At 32.6% G+C, this 16,482-nt stretch overlaps 1 protein-coding gene across 3 annotated transcripts in view; it reads left to right on the forward strand.

Moving 5' to 3' along the window:
* The window catches only part of UBR3 (ubiquitin protein ligase E3 component n-recognin 3), a 177,232-nt gene that overhangs the window by 80,016 nt on the left and 80,734 nt on the right, over positions 1–16,482 (forward strand). For all 3 annotated transcript variants that reach the window (XM_031678376.2, XM_031678377.2, XM_031678379.2), the window contains exons 20-23: positions 8,356–8,497; positions 11,968–12,072; positions 13,112–13,285; positions 15,095–15,555. In XM_031678376.2, the coding sequence (XP_031534236.1) occupies positions 8,356–8,497; positions 11,968–12,072; positions 13,112–13,285; positions 15,095–15,555 (882 nt within the window). The remainder of the gene's footprint in view (positions 1–8,355; positions 8,498–11,967; positions 12,073–13,111; positions 13,286–15,094; positions 15,556–16,482) is intronic.

Consider the following 16,482-nt stretch of genomic DNA (forward strand, 5'->3'; position numbering starts at 1 on the left):
TTATGTGCAAACTATTATATAATATAAAAGATTTTGTGTATTTAAAATAAATATTATCTCCATGAAGAAATGTGTTTATATGTAAAACTTAATTTTTTTGAAATGTATTTTGTATGTGAAATATAGCATCTGCTTCCTTTATGTGATGTTTCTTATATGACTGTCTCTTACATAACTGTATAATTGACTGTTTCAGTTCTTATTAGAACACAACTGGGAAATAACCCTAAAGTGTAGGACTTATTGGCTGTTGGTCATTTTCATTTTCTTTTAGTTTTAAGAAACAAAAATGACAAAACTGATTTTAGTTAGTGTGATCCTTTTTTATCTCAAGAAGGCAATAGAAAGACCTTTTGAAGAATTATGGAAAAAATGATTTGATAAATTAAAGCTATACTGTCTTTAGAATCTAGTGTGATGCTATGTACTTTATAGACAATCAGTAATGGCTAAATGAATGAAAAGTAAATTTCTCTGAGATTTTTTTAAGTGAAAATATACCATTTGCTTTGTATGATGTTTAGATGTTTAGAATTTTAGGATCTTAGTGCTGGAAAAGGCCTTCAAACTCTTCTCTCAAGCCTCTGTAAAAGTGTCTTGGGGACCCTCACTGGAAGAGGGGGTTGGGCGACAGTAAGAGGAGGCCTGAGAGGGAAAACGGCAACAACAAAAACAAAAACATACCAACAGTTGGAAAAGCATCCATTCATTTCAGTGTTATATTTTATATATGAGGACATTGCAATCCAGAGAAGTTCAGTGAAATATGTTTATTAATGGCAATAATGGAACTATTGTCTAGGCCATTTCCAAAAGACAAATGTGATTTTTATATAGTGGTACTTTAAATTCAACTGGAAGGCAAATATTTTTGAACTATGATTTCTGATATTTTTTGTTGTCCCATCTTGAAGGTTAATAGGTGCTGGCCTGTGTTTGAAAGTATGATGTATGTGTTTATATATATTAGATGTTGGTTTGAGTCATTTAAAATTTTTTTGCTGTCATTTTTTAGCTTTTCATTTGCATTATTCCATTAATGCTTTTGAAAAGAGCAGTGCCTTAAATAAATATATAATCTTTATTTTGGAGCAGTTTATTAATGTAGGTGCTGTATATTTAGGGGCCTAGTGCTTAAAGCAAACAAAATAAAAACTAAATATTGCTTTTCTATGCTGAGTGAAATAGAATAATTGAAACATTTTATCATAAGCTATTGGAATTGTTTTGAAAATTATGTAGCCACTACAGTATTATGTAGAAACCAGTTTTTTTTTTTCTAATACAAACTTAATGACATCCTCTTGTTGAATCGTAGATGCAACTCATTTCTTTGGTATGTCAATGGCTATTTTTTTATTTTTACAATTTTTTCCTGCTACCTGCATAATATCTGTTTCCTGTAAGTTGAGTTTTCTGCTGTTCAGTCTATCTGGCTCCTGTGTTAGAGGCATTCTTCAACTGTCTGATAATTCTGGCTGCTTGTGATGAACTCTGAGTGCCGTGGCAGATCTTATAGGTTCTGAGCTGTAATATAGGGTGATTTGGGCAGGCAGGTTTGTTGAGAAGCCCTTATGTTTGTCTCTTTATAACTTTTTGGTCTGGTCAGATTCCTCAGAGAAGTTTTTTCAGATACTGCCCAGAAGGTAATGGTCTGGCTGCCATTATTCTCGGAACTGAATGGATCACAGCTTAAGGGCTCTAAATCAAAATGTATATGATGACTTTAATCCCGCATCCTCCTAGCTTTAATAATGCTTGTATTTTACCTTCTCCAGAGGTGAATTCTCTAGCCAGATTATATTGGAGTAGGGGACAAGCAGTTTTCATCCAGTCCTCATTTTAGCCTCTTATATCCCCACACCAGTTATTTAAGTACTAGGTGCTTCCAGTTACTGAGCATTTTGAAGATTCTGCAGTTGGGATTGATTCTCAGCTTTCCCCATGGCCTTGTGATTGGGCTTCCTTATGTTTTCTAGAGTCATCAAATGTCCATTTGCTTTCCAATTAATAAAATTCTGTGTTTTCTTTTCTGATTTTCCCTATCCTTGTGCTTTTCATCCTTTAAAAAAATACCATAACTGTATTTTTTATTGGAGTTTTGGGTGAAAGTAAAATTAACTACTTAGGTTCATTCTGTCATTTTAACTTCAAGTGCTGAATGTATGACTCACTTGCATTGTCTGGATTACTAAGTGAGGGTTAGCCTTTTAAAAAAATCTATTAATTTCCCTTTATAATTCTTGCTTTGAGACCTGTGTATGGATTATTCTTTAATGGTTTTCCTGTTAGTTTGTCTAAAGTTCATTAGTGTTAAAGTTTTACTTTTCATTTTTAGAGTTTTGATCCACCTGGAGTTGATTTTTATAGAGAGGGTAAAGTAGTGATTTATTCATTTTTTTCTCCTACAGAAAGCCAGTTGCTCCAGGACCATTTATTGGACAGTCTAGCCTTTTCTCACTGATTAATAATGCTAATTCTGTCATATACAGTTGACATATACAGACATATACATATACTGTATACATATACAGTTGACACTCATTATTTGCAAATTCTGTATTTGTAAATTTGGCTACTTGAGAAAATTTATTTTTAAGCCCCAAATCAATACTCAGAGCACTTTTCCTGGTTTTTCGCAGACCCGAGCAGACTTGCAGAGTGCACCTAAGCTGAGGTGAAACAAAGCAAAGCTCTGTCCTCTTGTTTCAGCTCATACTGTGGACAAGTGTCCCTTTCGCGGTCAATTTAGTGCCATGTTTTTGCATTTTTGTTCTTTTTCTTGATGATTTTGATGTTTAAAATGGCCCCCAAATATAGTGCCAAGTGCTAAATGTAGTGTTCTTGAGGGCAAGAAGGTTTTAATGTGCCTTACAAAGAAAATTTGTTGTTAGATAAGCTTCATTCAGGCTGTTACAGTGCCGTTGGCTGTGAGTTCAATGGTAAGGAGTCAATTATATGGTACACTGAGATAAGTGGTAGAGGACATTTACTGAGCTGTACATGAGGCCATTCCAAAAAGTGTTTGAGTAACATGTGTAGTGTGTGATTAAGCTATGGAAAAGCTGAAAAGCTGGATTTGTGGACTCATGAGATAATGTCTGATAAAAAAGCATAGTGGACAGAATTATTGTGAGGCTTGAGAGTATAAGAAATTTACTGTCACATTTTCCCAGGGTCAGGAAAATGTTAAACCCTTCTTAACTAGTGCTGGCTGGCTTGCAAGTTTCAAAAGGTAATATAGTGTGAAAAATGTTAAACTTGCAGGCAGAGCAGGTTCTGCAGATCAGGAGACAGCAGAATAATTTTTTAAATACCTGCTACGAGTTATATAGGAAAAGGGTTATGTGGAAGAGCAGGTTTTCAGTGCTGATGAGACTGGCTTGTTCTACAAAGACATTGGCTAACGAACCTATATTATGCAAATGACATTTTGATGACAAAAATGTTGTGGTCCCAGACTTGTCAAAACTAAACCCTTTATTTCCCCTGGAGTAAAAATTCAGTGTTTGTGGTAACTTTATAGAACATAACTACTGTGAATAAATACAGTTGATATAGGTCTGTTATCTTCTGTTCATTCTGTAAATTAATGCCATACTGTCACAAATACTGTAAGTTTATCTCCTTTCTCCCCCTCTTCCTCCTCTTGCTTGTCTTTCTTCTCCTCCTCCTCTTCCTTCTCTCTTCTATTTATGATAGCTATTTATTTTTGGCCCTTTGCCTAGAATTTTATGATGACCATATAAAATTTAACGATAAAACTTTTTGGATTTTGATTGGAATTGTTCTGAATTCATAGATTAATTTGGTAGAAATGCCATCTTTAGAGTAATGTGTTTTCCCATCCATGAACGTGGTCCTTTTCCTTATTTATTTAGGTCATCTTTAAATTCTTTCAATAAAATTTTACAGTTTTTTTAAATTGAAGTTTTAGATATTATTTGTTATTTTTATTCAAAGTTATCCTATATTTTTATAAGTATTATATGTAGTATACTTCCTAAAATTATAGTTTCTGTTTGTCTTAGTGAATAAGAATGCAGTTGTTTTTTATTGTTCATCTTGTTTTCAGGCAAACTCTTACTAGTTCTAATAATTTATGGATTTAAAGTTTTTTTGTGCAGTTAAATTATCTAGGGATAATGATTTTGTTTCTTTTCTTTATATATATATACACACATGAATACATGCACACATTCTTGTCTTACTTTCCTGGCTAGGGTTCTAATATAGTACTCAATAATAGCAGTGATGAAAAGCATTCTTATCTTGTTCCTAATGGTTTTCATGCATCACTATTAGATGCAGTGTTTGCTTTAGTGGTTTTGTAGCTACCGTATGTCAGGTTGAGCAAGTTCTTTTCTATTGAATGCTTACCAAGAATTTTTATTAAGAATGAGTTTTTAATTTTAACAGGTGCTTTCTCTGCATCTGTGTAGTTGATAGCATACAATCCAAACATCCTTGAATAATATATTGGGAAAAACCCTATGTTGTCATGATGCACTCTTTAAAAAAAATACTACTTGATATGGTTTACTAATTTTTTAAAAGTTCTTTTCCATTATGCTCGTAAGAATGATAGTGTTGCAGGAAGATGGGGCATGAGAGGATGATCGTGTCCCAGGTTTTGGGTGAGTCCCTGGGATGCGCCTCGCCAGGTGAGGGTCCTTGGCTTCATGGAGGACAGAATTCAAGAGCAAGTCATAGTAAAGTGAAAGTAGATTTATTCAGGGGTATACACACTCCATAGACAAATTGTGGGCCATCTCAGAAGGCAAGAGAGGACCTGGGAGATGGGGTCGTCTAGGAAAGTGAGAGCCACTTGGGAGATACAGAGTCCATAGGCAGAATGTGGGCCATTTCAAAAGGCGAGGGATCCGGGGTGTGTGGGTGGTTAGTTTTATACAAGTTCAGTAATTTAATTTGCTAACAAGTGGGAGGATTATTCCAGCTATTTGTGAGGAGGGGCAGGGATTTCCAGGAATTGAGCCTCTGTCTACTTTTTGGCCTTTTATGGTCAGCTTCAGAACTGTCACAGTACCTGTGGGTGTGCCACTTAACATGCTGATACATTACAATAAGTGCATAATGAGGCTCAAAGGCTACTGGGAGTCAAGTCTTCCACCGTCTTAGCTTAGTTCGTTCTAACTAATTTATGTCTGTCCTCAACTGCTGTGTCATTCTTCTCATGGTTGTGCCCTGCCCGCTTCCCTCCTGTCTCATTAGTCTTCTACTTTAAAAAAAAATCATTCTTTGTATGGTTAACAAGGTTATATTAGCACCATAGAATTATCTGTGTATCTTTGTCCTTTGCTGGTCTCTAAAATTTATGTTGGGAGATGGAGGTTATCTGTTTCTTGACTTTTTTTTCCTAATAGCTTTATTTGAATATAGTTTGCATACACTGCAGTTAACTCATTTAAAGTGTACAGTTTAATCAGTGGTTCTTAGTATATTCACAGTGTTGTGCCACTGTCACCATAATAAATTTCAGAACATGTTCATCACTAGAAAGAAACCCTGTATTCATTAACAGCTACCTATATCCTACCTATACTACCTATATATACCTATATGCTACTTATATCCCCAAATCCTCCTAGTCCTAGGCAACCACTAATTTACTTTCTATTTTTATACATTTGCCTATTTCGAACATGTCACATAAATGGAATCAAATATGATCATTTGTGACTGACGTCTTCACTTAGCATCATGTTTTCAAGGTTCATTCATGTTATAGCATATCAGTATTTCATTACTTTTTATTGCCAAATAATATTCCATTGTAGGGATATCCCACTTTTATTTATCCATTCCTCAGTTAACGTATATTTAGGTTCTTTCCATTTTGTGGGTATTATGAATAATACTACTATGAACATTTGTGCCTAAATTTTTGTGTGAACATCTGTTTTCATATCTCTTGAGTATATGCCTATGAGTGAAATTACTGGATCTTATGGTAACTCTATATTTGTTTGAGGAACCACAAGACTGTTTACCAAAGCAGCTTCACCATTTTACATTCCTACCAGCAATATATGAGGATTCCAATTTCTCCACATTCTTACTAGCATTTATCATCTGTCTTTTTTATCATAGCCACCCTAGTGGATGTGAAGTAGTACCTCTTTGTAGTTTGATTTGCATTTCCCTGATGGCTAATGATGTTGACCATCCTTCATGTGCTTATTGGCTATTTGTATATCTTCTTTGGAGAACTGTCCAGATCCTTTGCACATTTTTTATTTGAGTTGTCTTTTTGTTACTGAATTTCAAGAGCTCAGTTTATATTGTGAATACTAGGCTTATCAGATATGTGATTTGCAGATATTTTCTACCATTCTGTGGGTTGTCTTTCTACTTTTTTGAGCATGTCCTTTGAAGCATAAAAGTTTATAATTTTGATGAAGTCCAAGTTAAGTTATTTTGTTTCTTTTGCTGCTTGTGCTTTTGGTGTCATATCTATTGCTTAATCCATGGTCATAAAGACTTAAGCCTGTGCTTTCCTCTAAGAGTTTTATAGGTTTAGGTCTTACATTTAAGCCTTTGATACATTTTCAGTTAATATTTACATATGGTGTGAGGTAGTGGTCCAACTTAATTCTGATTCTTGTGACTATTTTTTGAAGTTTTGATAGAACTTGCCTATTCAGCCACTTGGGACTTGTGTGTTTTGTTTTGTTTTGTTGATTTGTTTTTGTTTTTCTCCTGTGGATTATTTAAAACTGCTAATTTGCTTTCTTCAAACATTATAGTCCTGCTTAGGATTTTTATTTCTTCTTGAAAGGGATTGTCAAATTATATATTTTCTAGGAAATCTTCTACTTTGTCTTAAGTATTTAATTAATGAGTAAAAAAATTGTCTGCCTTTTTATTCTCATTGTTTGTTTGTGCTTGCTGGTTCTTATTCCTGGTTAGTCTTATCACAGGACTGCTGTTTCTACTGCTTTTTGTTGTTTTTGTTTTTTTAAAGAATAAACTTTTGATTTTGTTGTTTCTTTTTCCCCCCACTTGTTTTCTATTGTATTTTTTTCTTTTATTGTTATTATCTTCTTTCAACTTCGTTTGGATTTTCTCCCTTTTCTTAGATGCTTAGTTTTTGATTTTTAAAAACATAAGCATTTAAGACTATGAATTTCCTTCCAAGTACTGCTTTTGTTGTATCTCACAATATTTTTCTATTATAGTTTAGGATCTAAATGTTTAAAGTTTTCTATTATAATTATAATGGCCTCTGAATTTCTAAGAACATAGTGTTTTTTTTAAGTGTCTACATCTCTGAAGTTTTAAGTTATCTTTTAGTTGATTTCTAGTTTTACTGGCCTTGTGACAAGTGGTTGTGATCTGTATATCAGTTCTTTTGGTATTTGGTTGAGATTTCCTTTGCATCCTGGTAATTCATCAATTTTTATAAATGTTCTAATTGCATTTAAAATTATGTGTATTTTCTAATTACTGGATGTTCTTTGTCTTTGGTTCAAGGTTATAAAGTGTGCTGCTAAAAAATCTTCAAAATTCTTTCCAATTTATTTTTCTTGGGCTTTCTTTTAGAAATATGTGTATATGCTTTGTTATGGTTGTGGATTTATCAGTTTCTCTGTGCTTCTCTCAGATTTTGCCTTTTGTGTTTTGAGTCTGGTGGTATTTGCGTTTAAGTTCATAATTATTATCTTCCTGGGTAGCATGTTCTTCCATCACAGAAGAGACAGGCAAGCTTTCTTATTTCTCCTTGTGAGTTATCCTGTCTTTGAGGGTAAAGCGTTTCAAAGGTCTCAGCCTTATGTGAGATCTCAGTTCCATCTCTGAGCCTTGTGAGCTCAACATCTTCAGATCTATCTGCTCATGGACTTTAAAGCCATTGACATACACAGTGTTAGTGCTTGTTGTTGTCTTTCTTTCTCTTTTTCTGGTGCCGGGGGGACTCTGCTTTCTTTTTTGTGAGTTCAAATATGCATTCAAAAGATTCTATTTTACCCAGCTCTCCCAGCTATTGGTAGTGGGGGAATTATTAGGTTTACCTATTTTTTTGTTCAATTGTTGCAACTGGAAATTTCTTTTGTTTAGTATTTTACTTTGTATTCCCTTTGTTTCCCTTTGTTAACATATTTCTTTCTAGGGTTCAGTTTAGCTCTCTCTAGTTATTTTTATCCAATGTGAAAGGAAATAATAATAATAGTGTTCATTGTGAAGAGAATAGCTATCTGTTTGGCATTTTTGAGCAATTTGGTTAAAAATAGTACCGCATAGAGAATGTGACAAAAATTAATGTCTATAAATCACTGTTTAAACCACGGTTTAGTGTTGAGTCTGTCATCTAATTTTAGTTTTATTTTATTTTTACAGTCTAAAACAGAGTGGAAAATTCCCTGGAAATCCCTGGCCTCCCTATAAGAAAAGGACACCACTCCATCCCAGCTATAAAGGTCTCATGAGACTTTTGCACTGTAAAACTTTACACATTGTGCTATTCACTCTGCTTTACAAGGTACAGTAGTAATTTGAATAGAAAGATTCAGATTAGAATTTATTTCAATAATTTTAAAATAAAAGTGCTAAAGGATAATGTTTATATAACAGTACCATTTATAAAGCAAAGTGTATTTATATATTTAAGATGTGTGAGGATATGTCATAATCACATATATATGAATTCTCTTGCATTCTATATATAATTTCAAGTCTGTCTAAGTTGAAAATAATGGACCTACACCATTCTTTGTAGGAAACTGTCCATCTTATACAGTTTCAGATAAGACTATGTCTTAATGGCTTCTGTGCTATAAGAAGGGAAATATTGTGTGACTGCAGGAAGGGTGGAATGAATATTAGGGACCAAACAACCACCAGTATCCACTAAAATGACAAAACTAAGAAAGCAGTTATAGGGGCCAGTGACCCTGTGTTTAGGCTTTTTCTCTTGGCTTTCTTCCTCTGATCAGGAATGTAACATGGAAGGATTTGAATGGGCTCCTATGTGATAACATTAAGAATTTTCTCTGTTAAATACTTAAGAAACTCAAAAGGTGATACTTTTACTTTCTTGTTACCTAGAATTAATTTTTTTCTTGGGTCTTCTCACACAGGACTGACTTATTTATTTGGCTAACATTAGTTGATGCTCAAAAATTGTGTATATAATATTGTGGAATATGTGAATATATATAACAGGCATATTTATGTTATAGTCTGAATAAGAAGTGAAAGACAAAAAACTGCTCATGTTATATAGATAAAATAAGACATTTATAAAGTAACTATAATAGATAAACATCATACAAATGAGATACAAAGAAAAAACTATTGTTTTTTTTTTCTAATTAGAATTTGAAAATTAAAAATTAAAAGAAATAGAAAAGTAAGCCTTGTAGGCAAATTTCCAATTACTACATATACATTATTTAAATTAAGAAAATATATGTAACATTTAGTTAAGTAGACATTTTAGTTTTCTCTTAATGTTTGCTGTTTAAATAAATACAGCTTTTAGATTTCTGTACTTCTCATTCTTTTTAACTCCACCCCATGACCAGTTTTTCATTTTACTTGTAAGAATTATTCCTGTTAAGCTTTTAGACATGTGCTTCAAAAAACATCTTGAATAGTTTATTTTCATTAATTTCTATGAGAATTATTCAGTAAAATGATCTAAAATGTTTTTTTCATTAAAAAAGTAGAATTTTTCTTCTACTATGAGTAACACTGTGAGTAACAGTGTAACACTAAAAAGTAACACTATGAGTAACAGACATTTTTTGAATATTTACTTAGTGCCAGATTTTGTTTCCAATGTAATGTGTATACATTATATATATTACTTTGTTTAATTATAGCAAAAAAATCTTGAGTAAAAGTTCTGTTACTATTCTTATTTTTCAGATATGATTTTTTAAGTTTTAGAGGTTAAATAATTAGTTCAGATATTGAAGCTGTGTAGATATAATAATAAATAATTCAGTAATTCATGATTTAAAAATTAAAGAAGCCTTAACTGCAAATGATTTGTGTTCTTTCAAGTTATATTTTTTCAAGCTTTCCATTTGCTTATTATAAAAATTATGTTACATCAAAAACAGAAAGGCAGTGTGTAGTTGTTTCAAGATTATCATGAACACATTTTTTAAAATTTCAACTTTATAATAGCTTTAATGATTATAGAAAAACCTTTAATTGACATTGCATTGTCCGGTCAGCTTTTTAAAAATCAGTGTCAGTAAGCCATTTCATTTCCTGCCATGTTTAATATTAAAAAAACTTTAATATGGAACATGTTAATGAAACTCCCCAGAAATCATTCTTTTTTTTTTTTTTTAACAATACCTAATAAAGTTTTTTTCTTGGCCTTTAAGTTACTCATTTGAAATTGTAAGATATAATGCCACAGAATTTCAAGCCAAAATTTATTTCATTTTAGCTAGTAATGTTTTGTTTATTAAGAGGAGACAGAGTGTATGTAGTAATGACAGGCAGTTGTTGGGAGTCTAGTATCTGTGTTCTAGTGTTGCTTAACACAAGCTGGGTGTGTGGCTGAGCCTCGGTTTCCTCTCTGTAAAGTACTGGGTTGGAACGGATGACCTCTGTTGCCTCCCGGCGTTCAGTTCCCTCTCCCTACTCCTCCTGTTCCTCCTGCTCCTCCCACCATCCATACCACCTACCTACTTTTTGTTGAACATTAATTGCTAGATACTGTACTGAGCAAATTACGTATTAACCATGAATCCTTGCAAAAATTCTGGACTCTTATTTCAGTCTTAAAGATAAGAAAACTTGAGGCTAGATGTTGTTCATGGTCAAATAGCTAGGTACATACAGAATTTATTTTAAAAAATCAGGTTTTTAAAAGGTTTTAGAATCTGTTCTCACCATGTGCCACACAATATGAATGGAAAAGCCTTCTCAGTAGTCATACAAGCATTAGAAAGTCAGTGAACTGAAGGTATTTTTTTAGTCATAATAGGATACTTCCTAAGTGACTAAGTCCTTTCCAAGCTCCCACTGCCATTTGGGCAGTTTCTTTGAGTCTCAGCGTAGATGGGCCTCTCTTTCGCTGTCTGCAGTCTTGCCCTCAGCTGACAGTGCCACTCCTTGCAGAACCTCTTCCTCTTACCCCTTCTGTAGTTTGGCCAGATGGCTTTTTTTTTTTTTAATAAGGACAACATGATAGCTGTTAGGCTGTTTTTTTTCTTATGGTATTTTATGTATCTTCTGGGCAGCAGTTTGTTGCATCATATGGAATGAGTGATTGGTGTAGGTTAGACCTGAAGTCCTGCATTAGATGTGTAAGGCTTGCATTGTGTAATCCACGTATGATAAGGTCAGATTTATCAGTGTTTCCTCCAAGAAGCCTCTCTCCTAACCACTTGCATTCCTTTATCCTTTTTTACCCATATAAACCACACATTTGCCTACACATTTACATAGCTGCACAGAATACTAGAACTTTAATTTTAGAGACAGATTTTAAGAATATTAATGTTCCATAAACTGTTGTGCTCCCAGTTATATGCCAGGTGCTATGCTAAACACATATCTATTAATTATCCTGTTTAACAAACTTTCTTGTGTAATATTCTTATTACCAGGAGAAGTGTGTCAGCAAATGAGGATGTGTGATATTCTTGTTAAATTATTTTGTTAGATCCTAGTATTTTTATAATGGTTTTAGTGGATTATTTAATGTGTTAACCTTTAGGAAATCAGTGGATTAATATTTCTAGTTACTGCCTAAAATACTATGTGATCTTGGGAGGGAACCTGTTTTTTTTGGTTTTAGTTTGTCTTTCCATCAAGATATAGCTTTACTTACATATCTGATTATAAATTTTACATACATATACACACATGTATATATATTTTTTATGTTACTTTCATCTACAACATTAAAATTTTTTTAATATTTAAACAAAATACATTTTGTGGAAAAAAGTAATTATGGGACATTTTTTTCCCTTTTTAAAGATTTTGATGGATCATCAAAATCTGTCAGAACATGTACTCTGCATGGTTTTATATCTGATTGAATTAGGACTTGAAAATTCAGCTGAAGAGGAATCAGATGAAGAGGTAAGTAGTTTCTTATATTTTTAAATATTTAAAGTTATGACCTGCCTTAGTAAAAGGTCATATGCCATCTTGAGATGTATGGATTCATCATACTCATATAAAATCTTCTTAAGAGCTTTTGGAAAAGGCCCATTTTAATTTTCAAATACATAGGTTCTTTTAGAGGTTTCATTAATACATTAAAATCTACTTACAGAATTTTTGAATTTGAAATTTGTAATTCATAATATATAGATCTTAAAATGGTTAATGCATTTTTGGTGTTATGCTAATGACATTGATTACTGGTAAATATTATGTCAGCCCTTCAGTCTAGAAATTCTAATAATTTGATTAAGGATTACTTTTGAGTAGTAAATTCTTTTTATAAAGATTTTGAGTTAATGAATAATATTGTTATAAGGGAGAATGTTTAAATTACTTAAGCATACTAGTTGTTAAAGTGTTTCAGAACTTTAGAAGTATAATTTCCATAAAAGTATTGTTACTACAGATTGATTTTACAAATTAATATTTTCTTCATTCCTTTGCTCCTAAAGACAAAATATAATACAATATAGTAACAGACAAGTAAAAAGACTGGACAGTACTTTGTAGTCTAAGTTGAATCAACATACATGCTTTCATAGATATTAAAAGATCATTAAGATCCCTCTAAGACTAAGTCAGATTTTTGGTTGATTTTTCACAGTTTCTTCCACACTTAGTCCAAATTAGCATGATTTGACTGTATTATGAGATTTTCCTAATGAGTGATAAGTAATAATCTGTACTAGGTATTTCCAGATTGAAAATGTATTTTTTTTTTTTTCAGGAGAAGTTTAGCTGACTTCCATTGGACTTCTCATACTAGTATTGGGAAATTTGTTCTTGAATTTTGTGTTTGCATTTGGTTTTATTAGCATTTTATAATTGTGGATGAGACTCTGAGGAATTGAGGAATATGACAGGCAGTGGACTGTTATTTGGGCTTGTTACATCTCCATTGTACCTTAGACCTGATTGACAAGGTTTCATATTTATTATGTTTATGTTTTAGGCATCAGTATGTGGACCAGAACGTTGTCATGACAGTTGGTTTCCTGGTAGTAACTTGGTGTCGAACATGCGACACTTTATAAACTATGTTAGAGTGAGAGTTCCAGAAACTGCTCCCGAAGTGAAGAAAGACTCACCTGCAAGTACAAGCTCTGATAGCTTGGGTTCTTTACAAGTAAGTGAAAGCAGAGAAAGGAAAAAGGAAAGATTTTGTTATGTTGGGATGTGTTGTTTAGATCATCCTGTCACATCCAAAAGAAAAGGAAATGTGGCTGTAGATCACTTTAAATGATGTAGATGTCTTTTATTTCCTCTGATATATCTAAGCAACTTCTGCCTTACACCTCTTTTTCCTTTAATCTGCCAGAGTTCACGACGGCCTAAAGTTCTTCAAAGAGAGGTAGATGTATATGCTATTTGCATTAACTAGCAATATGGCTTTAACTGGAAATGGGGACAGACGCTGAAGTATTTGTGTGTGTGTGTGTTTAATTAATATCATTAGATTAAAAAAAAAGTTTTTTAACGTATGTGTGTGTGTTTTTAAATGTACCTTAGGCTTAATTTTAAAGAAAATTCATATTATTTAACTTAAAAAATAATATGCGTATTTAATAGTGGGTTTTTCTTAGTAGTGTTAGTATTTTGGACCAGTTATAAGTGACACATTTTGGTCTGTTTACATTTAGCATTTTTACTAACATCTTAAAAATGAATGTTTTCTAAATCAAATTTAATCTTTAGTTACTGGTGGCATGCCCATTCACTTTTTTTTTTTTTTGCTTCTATGGTAGTTAATTAACTGGTAAAATAAGCCCACAAAAATCTTAAACTCCATATGTTATGTATTTGGACTCATTTTGAAAATTAGCTCTTCCATTGCATGTGGCTTAATTAATTTACAAAAAGCGGAAATGAAAACCCTTAAAATGACATGGCGAATAAATAAACTTAAATACCTCTAATCCCTTTAATACAGATTTTTGCAGGTGGAGAACATTGAATCAGACGTTTCTCATAGTAGAGTCCATTTGTAAAAAGTTTCTTTGTCTTTGACAATATGTTTTTGCTATGAATACCATAAAGATTTTGATTAATGTATTGGAATCTGTAAGAGGCAGCTTTTGCCTCTAATGCTGGTAGAGAGTACTTTGAAAAACAGCTTGGTTGTTAAAAAAAAAAGTATAATACAATTTAGCCCATAAAAGCTCAATTGATATTGAAGCATCCTTTCTGTTTGCTTAAAAAAATTAATGAAATCCATTAAACTGACTTGTATTTTAGTTAAAAGATGATTTCTAAGAGCCCTAATGCAATTTGACTTCTTTGGCAAAAAGGCTGTTTAGAGGCTAAATTACTGAGAAAAATAGTTAAAAAAATCTGTTTAAATAACAAATTATAGTGATATTTAAATATGAAACAGATCAGTTTTATTTTTCATCTTTATATTTCATTTTATTAACTTTAAGCATTTGTGTTAGAAGTAATTTTCAAACCTTAAAAAATGAAATTAATTAGCAGTCAAATTCATCAACTTGGCAAAATTAATTCATAATTTACTAAAGCGGAAGATACAGTGGTCTCCCAGAAATTAATAAAGAGTGTAATATTCTTTCTGAATGTTGGATAGAATAGCTTTTATTCCTTTAAACTGATGAAGAACTTAGTTTATGATTCTTCTTTAATATAGCTATAGGTATTACTCAAGCTTTGTCTATTTTTCTGGTAGATAGGCCCAGGAAGTTACAAAAAAGGTGTTACTGTGGATAATCTTCTTTCTCATCACTGTTGTTTCCAGATTGAGTGGGACTAAGTTTATTTGAGAGAAGTGAAGAGATAAATGTACTTAAAGAGCAAATCTATTGAATATGTCTTTGGATGAAACTTTGAACATTCCTTTTTGAATGTTAAAAACTAATGTGTTTTTAAACTTGGCACTGAGTAACTTCTCTTGATTTTTCTTTCTTTCTCTTTTGAATGGTAGAATTCTGGTACAGCTCAAGTTTTCAGCTTAGTAGCAGAGCGTAGAAAGAAGTTTCAAGAGATCATCAATCGCAGTAGCAGTGAAGCAAATCAGGTGGTTCGTCCTAAAACTTCAAACAAATGGTCTGCTCCTGGTTCAGCTCCACAGTTAACTACAGCCATTTTGGAAATTAAAGAAAGCATATTGTCTTTGTTAATTAAACTTCACCACAAACTCTCAGGAAAACAAAACTCCTACTATCCTCCTTGGCTTGATGACATAGAAATTTTAATCCAACCAGAAATTCCTAAATATAGTCATGGAGATGGTATAACTGCAGTAGAAAGAATCTTACTAAAAGCTGCACTGCAAAGCAAAATGAACAAACGCATCATTGAAGAGATATGTAGGAAAGTGACTCCTCCTGTACCACCTAAGAAAGTCACTGCAGCAGAGAAGAAAACACTGGACAAAGAAGAAAGGTAATTTTTATTTTTACTTTTTTAAAGTTGTTTGTGATTTTTATTTCTTTTTTCCCCCTTCCTTCCTTCCTTCTCTCCTTCCTTCCTTCTTTTCCCCTTAATGATGGCAATGAGGACTGAACCCAGGACCTCATGCATGCCAAACACATGCTCCTCCACTGAGCAATACCCTCAAACCCCTCAGTAATTTTTATTTTTAATGCTTTAAACTAATGTATGGTATAGTTGAAGATTTTATATATCCCCCCCTTTGGCCATCTGAGGCTAATCACCTGGATTTTTAGCAGCTATAATCATAGCTCATTAATTTGTAAGATAAATGAAATGAAAGATAGTGCTTGTGTGTTAGCATGCTTGAGTTAGTTCAGGGTGGGAAGATAAGAGTTTTCGATCCCAACATTAAATTTACTACCTTATTCTTGTAGGCCCTTTTGGAAAAATTGCTATCTCTATTATTACTGTGGGGATCTAACAATTCTGTGATTTTCAAAAACTATTATGAATTCAACTTTAAATAAAAATAGAAAATTTTAAATTTTAAAAATATTTCTTAAAAATTTGATTTTTTTGGTCCTTTCCAATCTTTCTGGTGTATGATCACAAATTATTAAACAAGTAATGTTTTAAAACATAGTTATGGTTTTAGCTTTTAGAACTTTAAGTTGTCTTTAATTTTTGTTAAATCATAATATTTATAAATTTTTTTCCCTGGCAGTGTTACTGTTTAGCAAGATAAGGGAGGATAGGAAGAGGCTCAGGCTTAGCAGTAAAATTGATACGCTCAGTTTTGTACGTTACTGAGTTTAAGGAAGGCATCCAGGTGAAGATGTCCAATCAGATAGAGGATTAGAGACTTAGGGGAGACTTGGGAGTTAGAGCTATAGATTTGGACATGTAGGTAATAGTTAAAGCCTTGTATATGAAAGA

This window comes from Vicugna pacos, chromosome 5, assembly GCF_048564905.1.
Source record: "Vicugna pacos chromosome 5, VicPac4, whole genome shotgun sequence".
In the NCBI taxonomy this organism is placed as follows: Eukaryota; Metazoa; Chordata; class Mammalia; order Artiodactyla; family Camelidae; genus Vicugna; species Vicugna pacos.